Consider the following 17,314-nt stretch of genomic DNA (forward strand, 5'->3'; position numbering starts at 1 on the left):
GAATAATCGTTGCCGTTGGTGGAGTTAGAGGGCAAGCTATGTTGAGCTTCTGATGGAGATATGGTGCTATTAGTAGTAATTGCTGAAACAATGGATTTATGATATTTGATGTGTATTTGAAATTCTTCCTCTCCCCCAATGGCCTCAAAATCTGGTGCTAGAATTTCTCCTAAACAACAGCTGAAGACAAGTAGTGTACAAAGTGTAGAAGCAGATGAGCCAAAGCCTTTACCCTCGAAGGTTTCCAAGACAAACAAATCTGAGCTGGTTACTCCCGAACACCTCCTCAAATTGGTAGAAACTGCACCAAAGAAAGTTGTGGCAGAGATTTATGAAAATAAAAGGTCACCAATTTTAAATCAAAATGGTTCTGTTGAATCTTTGACTACTAAGTTTGAATCAAGCACATCATCACCGTGTGTTGAACAAGCATCAAAAGAAGTAGATTCTTCCATTAATGAGACTAGAGATTCACCTTCTGTTTCTGTTGACCAAGAGAAGAAAACATCCGAGTACGGAAGTGTTAAAAACAGCTCAGTATCTGCCAAAGTTAGCGATGGGACCAATAGTCTTGCCAAAACTAGTGGAAGTGCCAAGATTAGTGATCGTCTTGATTATGTTGAGAGTGGCAAGAGCAGCATGTGCAGAGGCAGCACAAGCAGTGATGTGAGTGATGAAAGCACATGCAGCAGCTTTAGTAGCAGTGTCAATAAGCCTCACAAAGCGAATGACTTGAGATGGGAAGCTATCCAGGCTGTCAGGGCAAGAGATGGGGTTCTAGGTTTGAGCCGTTTTAGACTGCTAAAGAGGTTGGGTTGTGGGGACATTGGGAGTGTCTATCTGTCAGAATTGAGTGGAACTAAGTGTTATTTTGCAATGAAGGTTATGGACAAAGCATCTTTAGCAAGTCGTAAAAAGCTGCTTCGGGCTCAAACGGAAAGAGAGATACTGCAATCTCTTGACCATCCTTTCCTTCCTACACTTTACACCCACTTTGAGACGGAGAAGTTCTCCTGTTTGGTAATGGAGTTCTGCCCTGGTGGAGATTTGCACACCCTTAGGCAGAAGCAGCCAGGGAAACATTTTCCAGAGCAGGCAGTAAAGTATGATAAGTAAACTTTGAAATGATATTTCATGTTCTTCACTACGATGTGCATGGTTTTTTCTTGTTCTCTTCCTTTTGAATTATCAATTATGAGCTTTGCTTTCAATTCTAGTTGCACAGTTGCTTGAACTGTGATAGGGGGTTTTAGGTGGTCAGCTTAGTGTTGAATGAAGTTCTAAATTACTATTTATGGATTAAAGTTGTAGCTCAAAGTTACAATAAAGGTCAACATGACCAAACTGCCTATGTCTAGACTTCAGCATGATAGATATCAAAACATTAGCTTAATGCTGTATGGTGTGCCGAGTCAGTTAGAACCATAGGGTTAATTTGCTTCCTCTCCAATATCCATGTGCTAGAAAATTTGTTCTTTCAGTGCTCTGACCTACTCTACTTTTTGTCTCTGAGAACAGCTAAGCAAGTCCTTAACGTCTACTATGGCAAGTTGCTAGTAGATTTTGATATGCAAGTTTAAAACTTTAATTTCGCCCTTCAAATCTTGTATGCTGATATTATACCTAATGTGAATCCCTTTGAAAGGCATTGATTTTATGGAAGTTCAGTCCAACACAAGTTCTTTTTTTTACCTTTTTGCTATAATTGCATTTATGAACAGAAACACGATGCCATGTGTTTGAAATTTGTATCTATTTCTATAAACTTTATAGTAATTTTGACTTTGATTCTTATTTACAGATTTTATGTAGCAGAGGTCTTGCTAGCATTGGAATATCTCCATATGCTTGGTATCATCTATCGTGACCTTAAGCCAGAAAATGTTCTTGTGAGAGAAGATGGTCATATAATGCTCTCTGATTTTGATCTTTCCCTTCGTTGCGCTGTCAGCCCAACTCTTGTCAAGACATCTTCTCTTGAATCAGAGCCATTAAGAAAGAACCCTGTTTACTGCGTCCAGCCTGCTTGCATTGAACCTTCCTGCATTCAGCCGTCCTGCGTTGCTCCAACAACTTGCTTTTCTCCCCGTCTCTTTTCTAGCAAGTCCAAGAAAGACCGCAAGCCCAAAAATGAAATTGGAAACCAGGTCAGCCCGTTACCTGAGCTCATAGCAGAGCCAACTGATGCCCGTTCAATGTCATTTGTTGGGACCCATGAATACTTGGCACCTGAGATCATCAAGGGTGAGGGTCATGGAAGTGCTGTTGATTGGTGGACTTTTGGAATCTTCCTCTATGAACTCTTGTATGGTAAGACTCCTTTTAAGGGATCTGGGAACCGGGCGACGTTGTTTAATGTCGTAGGACAGCCTCTTCGGTTTCCAGAATCACCAGTTGTCAGTTTTGCAGCAAGAGACCTCATAAGGGGGCTGCTTGTAAAGGAACCACAACATAGATTGGCATATAAACGAGGGGCAACTGAGATTAAACAACATCCCTTCTTTGAAGGTGTGAATTGGGCATTGATTCGATGTGCTACCCCACCTGAGATTCCAAAGCCAGTTGAGCTTGAACGTATACCAGCTCCACCAGCATCAACAAGTGAAAAGGTTGCAGCCAATGTTGCAGCTGCTTATGATCAGAAAGGTTCTGACAATTATCTGGAGTTTGATTTCTTTTAGCAATAGTTGGTATTAATTGCGATGCGCAGTTTGTTTCTGTTTAGCGGGAAGAAATATAATGAACATCTCAGGGGTTGGTGGTGATGAGGATAAAGTTTTCTTGTTGATGGATATGATGAGAAAATGTATGTTTGTTGTTGCTGCCTATTTAAACATTTTAAGTCTGTATTCCTTAATTATTCATGGACCACACCTTTTTACCATGCGCTTCAATGAGGGGGCTTCTCCCGCCCCAGACCTAGAGCACTGGAAACATGGATGGATATAGATTGTAGAGCAATGCAGATATGATTTCCAAAGCTCGCAGACAAAATTATTCCTTATGTAAATACGTTTTCTCTTTTAGAAGGTTCTTAGCTGCTGTAGATCCAAACTTAAAGCACACGTTCAAGACTGCGGTGCCTGATATTGTAATTCTGAATATCAACTTGCTGCTTCCCATTTTCTATCCAGTCATTGTAACCACTGAAAGTATTGTACGCTAGCATTTATATATGTAATGCACCACTACTCTAAAGGCGCATCAACGTCATATATTATCTGCTAGACAGATAAGACTCAAAAGGAATAGAACCCTGTTTGCAGGGTCGAAATAAAACTCAATAGGAACGGTACCCTGTTTGCAGCAGGGTGCCATGCATAGTAATGTGGTGAGCGTGGATCGAACAGATCTTCAGTCGCCATATCATAATGCACTCTGCAGCAGTCTAGAATTTGGGTCTGAAACACATGCACGAAAAAGAATCACTGTTGTGATCAGCTTTCTGCAAGGCCTTGAAGTAGGCTTCGTTGCCAGCTGATGCAGAAGGCGATGCAATCATTTGGCTGGTTATTACCTCTTTTCCTTCACATACCACCTTAACCTCGCAAGTATCTGGTGCATTCTGGAATATCTGATCAGCTATCCCGATGCCCCTCCTTGACTTCAGTTTCCTACCCATCCAAAGAAATAAAATATTACTGATAAAGGTGCTAAGCAATGCATTCTTCTTATTTAACCGTAATGATATACCTCGGACTGCAATTGCTGGTTCCAACCACTAGCTTTCTGATGTTTAGAATAGGAATTAGATCCAGTATGGCTTTTGCAACCATATCACTTTCAATAAGCATGGTATCCACTGTCACCTGTTTATCAGTCATATACTTTGTTCATTAGTTTTCAACAGAAAAGGATCGACTTCGTTTAATGTAAAGACGAGATAATACATATATGTATATGTCCTTGTTTCGTACCTTGGAAGCGGAGCAGATATTAAGAAATTTTTGAAGGAGTTCTCTCCTCTTCCCTCTTTCTTGCGCCATATAGTTCTCCACTTGTGATGGACTTACTTTGCTCTTTGGCAGCATTCCCACTATGATCAAAACAGACAGGCATGGCTCATTGCTTTTATTTTCCTTTTCTTTTTATGAATAAATCATTTACAATTAGTCACTAATTCTTTGCAGAAGGGCAGCTTAATTTGCCATCCTCAATGCAACTACAACTACATGTTTTGTTATGGATGATGCTGAAGAGCAGCTTGACCAAACCAATCACCATCAGTACAATTTTTGGCTCAGATTATTAACTCATAAATTTCATCAGTCCTTCACCTATCACTTTTCGTTTGCTAAACTAAATAGATATATAGCACGAAAGTAGAAGAAAAAGATGATGTACAAGATTAAGTAACATCACCATGAGTAGGTGTATACTATAGTTTGTCCATCCCAGCTGAAAAGAAAGAAATTTATCTGATTTGAAGACTAAGAAAAGAAAGAAAAAAGAAGATGTGAGGGTGCCTGAGATCCAGTGAGAGCTTTGCTTACATACATGGAGAAGGAATGTGGTGAATCTCCGGAAACACATGTATGAGATAGAGGACGCTGGATGTATTGACAAAATGGGACAGCGTCCAAGACAGGGCACCTATGCTTGACTCGCTCTTCCCCACCGCTACGTATACAATATCCTCTGCGTTGTTAACATCAAAAGAAAACAAGCTGCTCGCATCTTCTTCTTTGATCGACGCCAAACCCTCCCCATGGTTTATCTCAAACAATTCACTTGAAAAATTTCCATCTTCTTCTTCCTCTATCTCGCTTACACTGGTCGAGAACCGGTAAGTTTGAGCGACAGCGACGCTGGTTTCCGTCCAGGGTGTCGACATCTGGAGAAAATATGAAAGGGATCGATCGGGAAGACTCGGAGAGGCTCTCTATAGCTAATTTGACCCGATGCCTTGATGGAAGTAGCTTGTAGAGAGCAGAAACGTCCAGGGAAGCAAGAATAAGGACCAAAGCTTATAACTAGCTAGTTCTAACCCCCCGAACTCTTTGAAATATCAAATGCCCTGGGCCCTGGCCCCGGCCCCGGCCCCAGGCCTGCGGGGTTAATTTAATTTCTTCTAATTCTGCTTTGACTTTTCCCATTTCTAGGTTATCAATCAATCAATATTTCTAAGCTGCTGTCACTCTTTGTTTTAAATTGCTAGTATTTGAAAAAAAAAATGCACTTTTATTTGATATGCATATGTATAGCAATACCATACAATATATAATTGTACTAATAAACAAATATCTTGGGTTAGAATATTGTCTACAAACACTTTTGGTCAATTCATACTCGTGCTTACAATATATTAATTAGTGTTCTCTCTCTCTTACAAGTAATTATTGGATGCTATGATGAGGATATTCTAACTTACAAAAATTAAAGGAAAACAATGTCAGGTCTATGGAATAATGCAATTTTATACATATAGTCAAATAGCATCACGCATTCACATTTCGTGCTGAAAATGTAATACTAGTCAGCATTCGATGATACAAACCTTACAAGGATATCCGCAAATGCCCCAGGGAATCAATCACCCCACCAATACTTTATAATTTTTTCTCGAATCCTGTTGATTAGCCTCCGCAAAATTTGACTAACCACCAGGCCTATTCTCCCAAGCAAGACATTGTTCCATGGAGTGTTTACTCATCCTACATCCAGGCCCGTACTGCATTTGCACTTGAATGGCATATATATGTTTTTGAGGTCTGTGGTACTCATCTTACGTCCAGGGGGTGGACTTGGGCCTGCTTTTGAAATTAGAATCAGTTCAGTGATAGCGAGAGAAGAAACATACGGGTACGGGGATATCCTAGAACGTCCTTCTTGGTCTTTGGATATTCACTTTGCATAATGCATGGTCTCTAAAGCAATTGTGACAGTAACAGATGACCATATATAATAATACTTGATAAGTGGGGGTTGACAGGGCATTCCATCTTCTTCTTCTTCTTTCTCTTTTTGGTGAAAAGTGAAAACAATATTCCCATGTTCTTTTCCTTTAGATGATGATGATAGAATCGTATTTACGGTCGATGCCTTGACATGTCGTTAAGGGCAAGCCACCCACACTTTAGAACCCATCCATGAACCAACACAAAATGCAACATCTCCTTCTCCTCCAAAAAGAAAAGGAAAGGACATGGATCTAACTTCCAAGGCATCCATCCAACAAGAAAAAGGAGAGTTGATAAAAAAAAAAAAGTAGTACTAAAAGAGGAAAACAACGTTAAAATTTGGAAAAACAAACAAGTGGTGATGTAATGCTACTTACTTATCTTTAACTTTAAGAAAAGAAATGACTACTGGTAATAAAACTCATTGTCTCATCGATAGGACTTAATCTTATAATACTTAGGAGAAAGCAGGCAGCAGTGAGTGAGTCCCAGAGCACCAACAGCAAGCCTACAATGAAATATATAACCTTAATCTCCAACAGAAACAATGGTGATATTGGTAATAAGACTGATGAAACTGGAAAAGGAAAAGTAAAGCGGGCAAGTGCTTGAAAGGTGATTGAAGCGTCCGCTAGAGGTTCTGCTTTAGTAGTAGTCACAGGCAGTGCAGAGTCGGTTGGCACAACCAAACTAATAAGCAGTAGACGTAATTAGGTAATAATTTTATTCATAAGAGAACGGGCTGTGGTAGAATTGTAGTAGGTGTAGGTGGGCCTTGGAGGTGTTTACGGGAGGCCCGACGTCCTTTCTTGACTCTTCTTCTGATAATTATAACTTGGGTCTAATCTTTGGTTGATTCCTTCTTACTTCCTCCTCACCTTTATTTGTCAACATTGCCAGAGACTAATCAACTCGTAGTGGTACTATTACTAATATTTGCATTTTCTCTTTGTTTTTTGGGTCTGTCTACCAACAAATACAATCAATAATCACAGTATTAATTGACAATAATATACTAGTAGTACAATTTAGAACAACCGGCTTCCATAGGATAATAATAATTCAAGGAAACAACAAATCGACGACATTGTGGGCAATCGAGAGATGGGGATCGTTTCTCAGGAAGCGATCGTTCAGTTGCAGGCATTAATGGATCGAGGTCTCTTCTCTTTTTCCAATTTTCTGATTTTGATTTACTATCTTTTTCTTCATCCTGGGAAAGCTAAGCTAAGCGATACAAAAATTTCTGATTATAGCTGCTTTTATGGCAGTTGATGAGCCTCTCAAGAAGACATTTGAGGTACGCATTTCACTTTTTCCCTTCCCCTCTGATCTCTCATATCATATGTTATTCAACGCCAGTCAAATGTGCTCAGCTATCTTTCTTTTTTGGCTAAAATCTTCTCCTTTCCAGGTAAACGCGTGAATTCTGTCTGTGTTTTCTCATCATTAGTGGCTGTACATAGATATGTATTACTGCCTACAGCTGATCTGCTCTTTTGCTTAATCTAATTGCTATGCTATCTCCCTGCTCTATGTCCTTTGCTTTCTTACATGCATCTTTTTTTTAAGTTGCAATGTGAGCTTAATGGGGACTCTGATCCTAACTTTTTCAACAAATGCTTCATCTCTCCTCCTCTTGTTTTACTGTTACCAGTAATTGGGGTCTTGGCTCTTCTTTTTCTGAATTCCATTGTCCCATCAAATGTAACTGCATCAAGTATCCTATCAATAGCGTTTCATCAGAAGTAGGAAGCTAGGCAGGTTAGATGATGAATCTAAATTACAAGAGAATTCTTTTGCCTCAAAAGGGTATTGATGCTGTGAGGTAATCAAGAATATATTGCCATTGAAAGTTCTCTACTTTGATGCAACTAAGGAACTTCGTAGGATGCTTGATAAGTTTATGCATAACTAAGCCATTTTATATTTGAGGGCAGCTTACAAAAGGCTGTAGGGAACGAGATGTTTCATTATAGCTTCACTGGATGTTTTGGATGATTATTCTGCAACAAGTTTTGCACTTGTTTGTAGTAATTGTTTCCCAATACGCAGAATGTTCATCAAGGCTATCGAGCTGAAACATTGGTGCGCTTTCTAAAAGCAAGAGAGTGGAGTGTTGCCAAAGCTCATAAAATGGTTAGTTAATTGGAGTTAGATGAGCCCAAATCATGTGTATGATGGAATTCCTCTTGGGTTTGAAAAGCAATAAAAAAAGAAAAAAAAAACTGTTGTTTTGGTTGTGGAAGTTGATAACAATGTCATCTTGGTATGATGGAATTGATTACTGTATCATGTTTCAGTTGGTGGACAGCTTGCTGTGGAGGGTGCAGAATGACATTGACAATATATTAACAGTAAGTTTGTGTATTCTCAGTAGTTCCATCCGGGCAACTGGTTGCTTTTCCAAGTAAACTACTAGGTTGATGCTCGTCTATGCTTTGAGTCAGCGAACTGTATTTTTATTTTTATTCAATGTAAATCTTTTCTACAGAAACCCATAGTTCCTGCCGAACTTTACAGAGCAGTGCGTGATTCACAGCTCATAGGAATGTCTGGCTACTCAAGAGAGGTGCTCATAATTTTTCAAATTTAATCTGGTTTATTGGGTTTACATTTTCAATCATGCTATGTTGTGCTTCATGCGGACACAAAGACACTTGATTATAATGAATTTATGATGGGAATCACATATCCTATCTGGTATGCTATTTAATTTTTAATTTTCCATCTCCAGGGGCTCCCGGTCGTTGCTATTGGTGTGGGACTTAGCACATTTGATAAAGCATCTGTAAGTTTTATGGTAGTGTGCATCACAAGTATTCGATCATTGATCAGAAAGACAACTAATGTGTGGTATTTTTTTGCTTCTTTTATTTTAATTATAGGTTCACTACTATGTGCAGTCACATATTCAAATCAATGAATATCGAGATTGTGTAATTCTGGTGAGTAATAGAGTTTGGAAGTTTTTTATTTCTAGCCTTTTCTGGTTATTTGTTTGACATTTATACACTGTTTTAGCCTTCTGCATCAAAGAAACATGGGCGACCCATAACCACCTGTATAAAAGTATTAGATATGACTGGCCTGAAGCTTTCAGCACTGAGCCAAATAAAGGTATTGCCTCAACTTTAGCTGCCATATTTTGTTCTACTTGTACTTGGGTAGCAGATTTGCAACCTATATGCATATGTAATTATCTTATTTTTAATTTCTGACACTGATAATTTTGGTAAAGAACCTTGAAAGATTCAACATTTGAATCCTTAAAGGCTGAGAACTAAGCTTCTGAAAAAGGCTTAACATAGCAAAAAGAAGAAAAACTCAATGTTAAACTGACTATTTGCAATTGTGAAGATTCAACCATCCAAACTTTTAAATATTTGATTTGACTGTATGCCTCATGCATCGGTATGATGATTTTATTTGTTGTTTTAACACAGTTATTGACAATCATCTCGACTATCGATGACTTGAACTACCCGGAGAAGACAAATACATATTATATTGTAAATGCTCCATATATTTTCTCTGCTTGTTGGAAGGTAAGCTTCGAATGGTTATCCTTTTTTCCAGTAAATGGTTTTGACATGGATTGATGTAACCTTTGAGTTCTGAGCAGGTTGTCAAGCCCCTTTTACAAGAGAGGACAAGGAAAAAAATTCAAGTGTTGCCAGGTTGTGGGCGAGATGAGCTGTTGAAGGTAAGGTGTTGTCTCATGATTCCTTCAAATATTGAACAACATGGGTATTCTAAAACCTGCCCATTTTTGTGTTTGGATACTTTGGAGATACTCAAAATATTCATCATTCCTTTACCTGTCTATCCCTCTCTCTCTGCCATAGCAGAGCGGGCTGAGGTGGTGCTGGACCCGGAAGATGTTTTTTTTAACTTTTTTCTATCAACTCTCTGAGCCTTATACCGTTCTCACTTTTCTTTTCTTCTACTGTACTGAAATTTCAAATAGGGATGCAATTTCTGTAGTTCTTTTGTTCCCCTTTCGTTTTGTTTGTGACAATGGGGTTCCCAGCATAGTCTGTGAAGAAAGCAATGTGTTTTAACTGTCAGATTCAATAGTCATCATTATAGCTGGATTGCGGAGCTAACATACACGAACAGCATGTATCCCTTTTTTCTTTTCGGTTCTTCTCTCTCATCATCTTGCTGTTCCACTGCTTCACTAGTAAATCAGGCACTTGAGAAGTCAAATGATATATAATTAATTCCCTTATTTTTGCTCGGATCCGTTCAACTACATAGTGAATCATCAGGGGAAATGTAATTCCAGAACCATTTTTTCTGCTTAAAAGAAAATACTAATTCTGTTGGCTGTATATTCTATTTATAGATTATGGATTTCGCATCACTGCCACATTTCTGTAGAAAAGAAGGGTCTGGGTCATCTCGCCATTCAGAAAATGAAAACTGCTTTTCGTTGGATCATGCTTTCCATCAACAGCTCTACAACTACATAAAGCAGCAGTCCTTGGTCACTGAACCCGCTCAACCCATCAAACAGGGATCTTTTCATGTGGATCTGCCTGAGCCCGCTGCAGAGGGAACAGAGATTGCTAAAACACTAGAGTCTGAGTTGCCCAAGTTTGAGAATGGGAATGGGTTGTCCCGGTCGATTAGTGGCATCAAAATCAATGATGATTGAGACTTTTGATTCCCAATCAGGATGTGGTTTAATTCTACCATTCCGGTAATAGGATATAATTGAAAGTAAGAGCAGCAGCTCACATCATCTTTAGGTGAGTCTGTGAGGAAAAAAGTTAGTACGATGTATGTGGTGTTAGGAATACTATTGTATTATTTAATTTCACGGTTTTTAGTCAAAGATGACTCGAACAGAAAAATCTATTTCAGCCTTGCTCAAATTATTGCTTTAATTGATAGATTATTGTCATTTATAAGATATAATAGAACTAAAGAGGCAAATGCATACGCAAACCCAAATTGCTGGATAGTTAATTGGCATCTTTTGTTTTGTTTAATTTGTTCCAACCAAGGGAGGACAGTGTGAGGGGAAACAGATTGTTTAGGGTGCAGCAGCTTAAGCTAGGCTTTAAGGTGCAACCATTTGTTCTTGTTGACGCCGTCGTTTAAGCTCACCCTCAATCACGCCCTGTGCCGCCTCTGCCATCGTCGCTGACTTCTCAGCCAGTTCTGTCGCAGCCTTGATTTCCTCCATTGCTTTCAAACTTGCTTCCAACCTTTTTTCTGTCTCACTTTTTCTGGCATTAATTGCTTCCAGCTCAGCCATTGCGTCAGCTATTTGCCTCTCTGCCATATCCCCAGATTCGACCACTTTCCTATTCAAAGATTCAAATTCCTCCATGGAGATTATAATCTTGCCACTGGATTCCGTGTTACCAGTGATCTCTTTTGCAGACAAAACATGCACTTCATCAACAGCCTTTTGCTGTGCTGCTTTTGCTTCTTCAGCCTGCTCCAAAGCACGTTCTAGCTTTTGCTGTGCCTCCTCTGCCGCTACTTTTGCGGTTTCAGCTTCTATTTTCAGCTCTTCAGTACTTTTCTTCATCTCTTCTTCTTCTCTCCTTGCATTTTCAATTTCTGATGACAGCTGTTGGAGTCTGAAATTGTGCTCCCTTAACTCATTTTGTTCGGCAACAGCTTTTGCTTCTTTGTCCATTTCAGCTTGTCGTTCGCTCTTCACCTCTTCCAATTCCAGCCTAAGGGAGCTCACTAAATTCCGAAGAGAGCATTCTTCATCCGCTACTTGTTGCAGTGTTGTCGTAGCTTCATTAAGCTCACTAGTTATAACTCTCACAGAATCCATTTCTAAAGCATGGGTTTTTCTCATCTCTTCTTGCAATGCTTCGACCTCCGCTGTTGTTTCCATGAGCTTCTCCTCCAGATATTTCGTCAGCTCAGGATCATATCCTTTCCTCGAGGATACCAATTTGTTTTCCGTTTCCTCCTTGGCGCTCTTGTAAGATTTTTGTAGGGCATCTTTCTCTTCCGCGATGTTTGCCCGTTCTTGGTACACCTGTTGGGTGGCAAACTTTACTTGTTGAATTGCCTCCTTCATGCCCGAGATTTCTTTCGAAAGCTCACTAACCCTTTCAGCATGCATTTTAGAGCGACGCTGTGCTTCTGCCGCCTGTTGGAATGCGGCCAACTTTGCTTCCAAGGCTGCATCAAAATCTTGCCTGATTTCATTGAGCTCTTGCTTTGCGGCATCAAGCTCCGTGGCAACGGCCATATATTGCTCCCTCGCATAATCCAGTTCCATTTTACGTGCATTGCTTTCTTGATGGTTCTTTGATTTTTGCAGTTCAAGTTGCCTGGCTTGCTCCTTCACTGCCTCTGTAGCTTCAATTGCGGATTGCTTGGACTGGGTTATTGTTTCAAGTTTGCTGGTCAAATCCTGCAATGTTCTCTTTGCGCTTTCAAGATCAAAATCTGCCTTGGCCTTTGTGCTTTCGTCACACTCCAGCTTTTGCTTTATATTGGTAATTTCTTTCTGCGCCAAGAGAAGCTGCGTCTCCTTGTCTATCACATTCTGGCAAACAACATAAGCAGATTACGACGGCATGCAATTATATACATAGCTTCTGCTTCGACATGCTATATATAGGTATATATTAACCGGCCGGCCATTTAGATGGAAAAGTATTGATCAGACGTGGGTAGTGGGTTACCTACCTCTGCAGAAAGTCTTGATTTTCTGGGAGTGCGTCTCTCCCTGGAAACAGCTACTTCCCCAAATAGACTAACAGCAGCTTTGACAGATTGGAACGGCGCCCTGGTATCAATCTCTCCTACCTCTGCCCTTGGTGAACCTAAGGACTTGGGAAGGCGTTCGCTGTTTACGCGGCGGATATTCACCATTTTTGTCTTTGCTAATTGGTCAATGAGTTTCCTCGAAAGCTGACCTGCGCAAGAGCAGTTGGATTGCCATGATCATTATCCTCCTGCATTGTACAGCTCATCGTATGGAAAACAACAAGAATGAGAGAACTCTTGAATTCAGATACATTGCAAAGCCCTGAGCCACCATTAGAGTAATTAATGCACATGATAATGATATCATAAAAGCAAATCCAAATATGAACCATGTATTCTCTCGCTTCTGCTTCTGCAATATGAACTATAATATCAAAAAGGAAACCTTTTTTTTCAACTGGGAGATCGCAGATGCATGCATTAATGTAGATGATATCAGTTGAATTTGAAATAGTACCTACATCCCATTTCTTTTCTTTTTTTTTTAAAGAAAGAAAGAAAGAACAATTGAATAAACAAGTCAGGTGGCTTAATAATGAAGATGGCATTGTTCGTGGCAATGAAAATGATTTGCAAAAGAAACCTGATGCGGATACGTTGGAGGAAGCAGAAACTGAGGTTGTGAGACGTAAATGAAGTTACTTACTAGACAAACAAATTGGTGAAAGGAAAAGGAAGCCTCGAAGTTTGAAGTTGACGAGGTGCGGGTCCTGGTCTAGTCTTAGTCTGTTCTTGAGAGGTGCCGTTCCTGTACTATTTTTGGAGGGAGAGCCACCATTGTTTGCGGCATTTCAACGGTTAACCTTAATATTAAATTTGAGGAAAATGCCACCACCCTCAGCCCTCGGCGCTCAGCCTCACACACAAATTACAATATACAAAGTTTCTGTTGGGGTTGTTGGTGGAAAGTCTCGAAATGAAATGGCCAACGATTTTTCTCCAAAAAACGAAAGGAAATGAGTAACGTTTGACTGTTTCTACTGCGGCAGCGGGCCTCACCCACATTATCCCCAGCCCAAACAACATTTCTTCCCTAACCGGACGTCACATTACATACTACTATATTCTTTCGGAATTAGCACGGTTCAGTTGCTTTTTTGTTTCTTTATCTGATAAAACATCAACATTTCAGAAAAGAAGAAGCACTTGTCCACTTCCATAAGACTTGATACAGCTTGCTTTATATTCTTTTAAAGTTGAAAAACAAAAAACAAACAACCACAAAATTTCTCAGCAGTACATGTATTGGTTTCATAAAGATGACGGTCCCACCTTCGTAACCGGCCTGCAAAATGCAAGAGTCTTCGTCAATGGCACTTCTCATTAACACCATAGCAAAGACTTGTATTTAGAAAATTTAACAGGTCAGAACAGTCTACAGATTCTTGCTAAGGAACCCAGTAAAAGACATGGAGCAGTCAAATACCATGGAGCAGAATCCAATTAAAATTATTGAACTAAACCACAATACATTTATTAATAATCTGGTGTAAACCTGCTATGAAATTTCTTTGGTTTAGCTCAAGAACTATAGTAACAACTCTGGAAGATATTAAGAACAATGTTAATAAAATTCTAATTGGACAAGAAAGTTATTAGGTGTAACGGGCATACACCTTACCAAATATATATATATGCATGGCTTACATGAGCTCAAAAACAAGGGCAGATGCTCCTCCTCCTCCATTGCAGATTCCACCAACCCCGAACTTTCCATTCTTCTGTCTCAGCACCTGCAATGAAAAGCATCAATGCATCATCTACCTATTCCTGTTACTGGGATGAGAGAAGGTGGGGTTGCATGTGTGCGTGTGTGAGAGAGAGAGAGAGGGAGAGCACAGGGGCCTCAGCAGCTGTACATCATTCAACTTATTTGAAGAAAGAGAGAGAGGGGTGGGGTATTCAAATGTATTTCAAACCATTAGAAAGAAATTAGGATGGCCAGAAACATAAATAAACTCCTATGAATTACCCCCAACAATGCGACTAATATACGAGCTCCACTACACCCTAATGGATGTCCCAACGATACAGCTCCACCATGAACATTAACCTTTTCCTGCATCCGAGAAAGCACAAGCTAAGACATTGAAAAATCATAAAATGCATATATAGAAGCTAAAAATGCATGATGAGCCAGGCTAAAGAAATCTTGAAAGAAAAAGTCAATTATCATCAGTGAACTATTCGATTAAAAATTGAGAGGATGGTTGAAGATTTACAGGGTTAAGGCCAAGCAGTTTTTGATTGACAAGAGCCACAACCTGCAAAAAAATAACTACAACATGGACTCATAATGAACCACTTGATTTTCTGAAACAAAAAAAAAAAGAATATTACTCTGATACTAGCACTATCAAAACGTATTAGCCTATTTTCTTACTGAAAAAGCTTCATTTATTTCATAGTAATCAATTTGAAAAGCCTCCAAACCAGCAGCTGAAATAGCTTTTGGTATGGCAAGGGCTGGAGCCGTCGTAAACAATTCAGGTGCCTGCCAAGACAAGCTCCATCAGCTTTACTTATCTAAAAATAAGCCAAAACCAAGAAACACAAACAAATATTATCTGCAGTACCTGAGCAGCATCAGCATATCCTCTGATCTTAGCAACTACTTGCAAACCAAGCTTGATTGCCTTCTCGCCACTTACTAGCACTAACGCTGCTGCACCATCACTACCCAACATAACAGACCAGCCCATAACTAGTAAGGAATACCCTTAATCACCAATATATTAAAGAAACATGCAACAGCGACTTTATCATAGCGAAACTTATATTTGGTCTGAAAAAGTGAGAAGATATGGCTCAAACTCATAGCATATCATTCCAATTTGCAAGACCAAATTTTTTATTGCAAAGAAGATAGGGACTGAATGCAATCGCAATCACATTAATACATTGCAAGTATATGAACACATTAAAAAGGGATGGGAGGAGACAGAAAGAAGAGACCTAATGCTAGAAGCATTGCCAGCAGTAACAGATCCTCCATCTTCCTTAAAGCTTGGTCTAAGCTTCCTCAATTTTGCAGCATCAAACTAGAAAAGGCAGAGATAAAAAGAGAATAGATCAGCACCAAAGCATGTATTACAGTATTAGACCACCACAGATTAAGCATGGACATCAGGTATTATTCGGGACTAAAACAGCTATAATTGGACTGTTGCATTCAAAATAATGGATAACCATCAATTTGATGGGTCTTATATACTAAGTCAACCTGGAAATGCTATTGCTATTACAGAACCTTGTTCTTCACAATGAGTACAGTTTGTAGTAATTTGGATAGGACAAGTTAGAGAGAAGAAGAAGAAGGGTTTGGTTACAAGGAATGTCTAGAATCGAATGAAGGGTAACGCATGGACCTCCCAATCAAGGGAAATGCAAAAATGTAAAACATGAAGCCAACATCGTCCCTAGTTTTCCCCATTATCTTTTATGGCACTTGCTCAAGCCAACTTTATAAACATAAAGAGACAATATTACAAACATACATGCATGCATGCATACATACAAGCATATATATATTATATTATATTATCTTGGAAAGGGGGTGAGTTGCAAAAACATCTTACCATGAAAAATAGGGTTCCAAAACCTTCCATGTGATTAGATATTTAGATAGGACAACCAAAGGTTAAAAACACAGCAAAGAACATGTGTTCAATGGAATATCAAATGCCAAGTACAACCCTCTCTTATACCTTTGCTAAACCTTCATCCCTATCTATAATTGTGGATGGTTTCCCTCTTCTCCCCGAAACTTCAACCTGCACGTACAAATATGGGAATTTATGTTACAAAATACCATAAACTATCGATTTTCCCCTAATTTTTGAGTGATATCAGAAACCACACTGGAACTATTTCCCAAGCCAAGAGGCCATTGTTTTGAGCAGCAATTCCACGCTCAAAGCTTTGAATAGCATAAGAATCCTGCAAGAGAGGACAGGTATAGCATATGGGAGAACATTAACATGCATTAGTAAACACTAAACAATATTAATGAGAACACAACCAAAACATAAAAACACATTAAAAAATATCTTAACACACAGTTTAAAGACCATTAAAGGAGCAACTTATTAATGGGACGTGACCCCAAAACGTTGTATGAGGAGAATAATATAAGTTACAAAAACAACAATAATCAACTCTACCTTTAGAGATACCAAAGACAATCAGAAGTGTTAAACATATGGATTGAGAAGAAACAGTACCTGCTCTTCTCGTGTAATGATATGTTGGTCAGCACATATTTCTGCACATACTCCCATTCCAAAGTCATTGTATACATCCCATAACCCATCTTTGAGCATGCCATCAATAATGGTATCATGTCCTAGATGAGATCCCTTTCTGCCCATAAAATTGGAGATAGAACTTTCAATGCCATAAGAACAACATAGAGATCATTTAATGCAATGACAACCAAACAAATCAAAAACCGTCTTTTTGACCAAACCAATGATTTTCTGTGGTGGAAATGTAGGTTTACTCAGATATCTATCCAACCAAGCACCAACACTATTCCTATGCAGGGAATCTTCATAAAAACAATTCTTCAAGCTAAAATTGACCGACTAGCCACCTAACGCCCCTGGTGAGTACAAGGTCTTCAATTTCAGTTCAATGTCATCAATTAGGTTGTATCT

General features: G+C 39.2%; 5 protein-coding genes across 13 annotated transcripts; 2 read left to right on the forward strand and 3 right to left on the reverse strand.

The window, feature by feature from the left end:
* Window positions 1-6: 6 nt before the first annotated feature.
* Window positions 7-2,828, forward strand: D6PKL2 (D6 protein kinase like 2). The gene is made up of 2 exons (XM_021438003.2): window positions 7-1,103; window positions 1,802-2,828. The coding sequence occupies exons 1-2, from the start codon at window positions 139-141 to the stop codon at window positions 2,679-2,681; spliced, it is 1,845 nt and encodes a 614-aa protein (XP_021293678.1). The 5' UTR covers window positions 7-138; the 3' UTR covers window positions 2,682-2,828.
* A 209-nt stretch (window positions 2,829-3,037) lies between these two features.
* On the reverse strand, window positions 3,038-4,953 carry LOC110423700 (Adenine nucleotide alpha hydrolases-like superfamily protein). 2 transcript variants are annotated; one of them, XM_021438006.2, is made up of 4 exons: window positions 4,498-4,953; window positions 3,918-4,036; window positions 3,694-3,809; window positions 3,038-3,614 (listed from the first exon to the last, which is right to left on the reverse strand). In XM_021438006.2, exons 1-4 carry the CDS (start codon window positions 4,832-4,834, stop codon window positions 3,389-3,391), a joined length of 798 nt encoding a protein of 265 aa, XP_021293681.1. In that variant the 5' UTR covers window positions 4,835-4,953; the 3' UTR covers window positions 3,038-3,388. The 2 variants fall into 2 exon arrangements, with proteins under 2 accessions (XP_021293681.1, XP_021293680.1); XM_021438005.2 differs by having other exon boundaries at window positions 3,038-3,641.
* A 1,811-nt stretch (window positions 4,954-6,764) lies between these two features.
* LOC110423713 (Sec14p-like phosphatidylinositol transfer family protein) lies at window positions 6,765-10,783 on the forward strand. Of its 3 annotated transcripts, none has more exons than XM_021438032.2 (11): window positions 6,765-7,059; window positions 7,172-7,314; window positions 7,956-8,039; window positions 8,204-8,257; window positions 8,395-8,472; window positions 8,638-8,691; window positions 8,789-8,848; window positions 8,925-9,020; window positions 9,347-9,448; window positions 9,526-9,606; window positions 10,252-10,783. In XM_021438032.2, exons 1-11 carry the CDS (start codon window positions 7,005-7,007, stop codon window positions 10,561-10,563), a joined length of 1,119 nt encoding a protein of 372 aa, XP_021293707.1. In that variant the 5' UTR covers window positions 6,765-7,004; the 3' UTR covers window positions 10,564-10,783. The 3 variants fall into 3 exon arrangements, with proteins under 3 accessions (XP_021293707.1, XP_021293709.1, XP_021293710.1); XM_021438034.2 differs by having other exon boundaries at window positions 6,766-7,059; window positions 7,172-7,200; XM_021438035.2 differs by lacking the exons at window positions 6,765-7,059; window positions 7,172-7,314 and adding an exon at window positions 7,336-7,664.
* A 52-nt stretch (window positions 10,784-10,835) lies between these two features.
* Window positions 10,836-13,581, reverse strand: LOC110423712 (weak chloroplast movement under blue light protein (DUF827)). 3 transcript variants are annotated; one of them, XM_021438029.2, is made up of 3 exons: window positions 13,303-13,581; window positions 12,576-12,844; window positions 10,836-12,432 (listed from the first exon to the last, which is right to left on the reverse strand). In XM_021438029.2, the coding sequence occupies exons 2-3, from the start codon at window positions 12,759-12,761 to the stop codon at window positions 10,972-10,974; spliced, it is 1,647 nt and encodes a 548-aa protein (XP_021293704.1). In that variant the 5' UTR covers window positions 12,762-12,844; window positions 13,303-13,581; the 3' UTR covers window positions 10,836-10,971. The 3 variants fall into 3 exon arrangements, with proteins under 3 accessions (XP_021293704.1, XP_021293705.1, XP_021293702.1); XM_021438030.2 differs by lacking the exon at window positions 13,303-13,581 and adding an exon at window positions 13,240-13,258 and having other exon boundaries at window positions 12,576-12,805; XM_021438027.2 differs by having other exon boundaries at window positions 10,837-12,432; window positions 12,576-12,805.
* Window positions 13,582-13,782: 201 nt separating this feature from the next.
* Window positions 13,783-17,273, reverse strand: AACT1 (Thiolase family protein). Of its 4 annotated transcripts, none has more exons than XR_002445850.2 (10): window positions 16,880-17,273; window positions 16,518-16,595; window positions 16,364-16,429; window positions 15,612-15,697; window positions 15,233-15,332; window positions 15,040-15,150; window positions 14,879-14,934; window positions 14,629-14,715; window positions 14,304-14,389; window positions 13,783-13,941 (listed from the first exon to the last, which is right to left on the reverse strand). XR_002445850.2 is itself a non-coding variant. In XM_021438037.2 (10 exons), the coding sequence occupies exons 1-9, from the start codon at window positions 17,024-17,026 to the stop codon at window positions 14,300-14,302; spliced, it is 807 nt and encodes a 268-aa protein (XP_021293712.1). In that variant the 5' UTR covers window positions 17,027-17,267; the 3' UTR covers window positions 13,783-13,941; window positions 14,278-14,299. The 4 variants fall into 4 exon arrangements, 3 of the variants coding, with proteins under 3 accessions (XP_021293712.1, XP_021293711.1, XP_021293714.1); XM_021438037.2 differs by having other exon boundaries at window positions 14,278-14,389; window positions 14,879-14,920; window positions 16,880-17,267; XM_021438036.2 differs by having other exon boundaries at window positions 14,879-14,920; window positions 16,880-17,266.
* Between the last annotated feature and the right edge of the window lie 41 nt (window positions 17,274-17,314).

The sequence above is a fragment of the Theobroma umbraticum genome, unplaced genomic scaffold (genome assembly GCF_002168275.2).
Source record: "Theobroma umbraticum cultivar Fairchild unplaced genomic scaffold, ASM216827v3 scaffold_204.0, whole genome shotgun sequence".
NCBI lineage: Eukaryota > Viridiplantae > Streptophyta > Magnoliopsida > Malvales > Malvaceae > Theobroma > Theobroma umbraticum.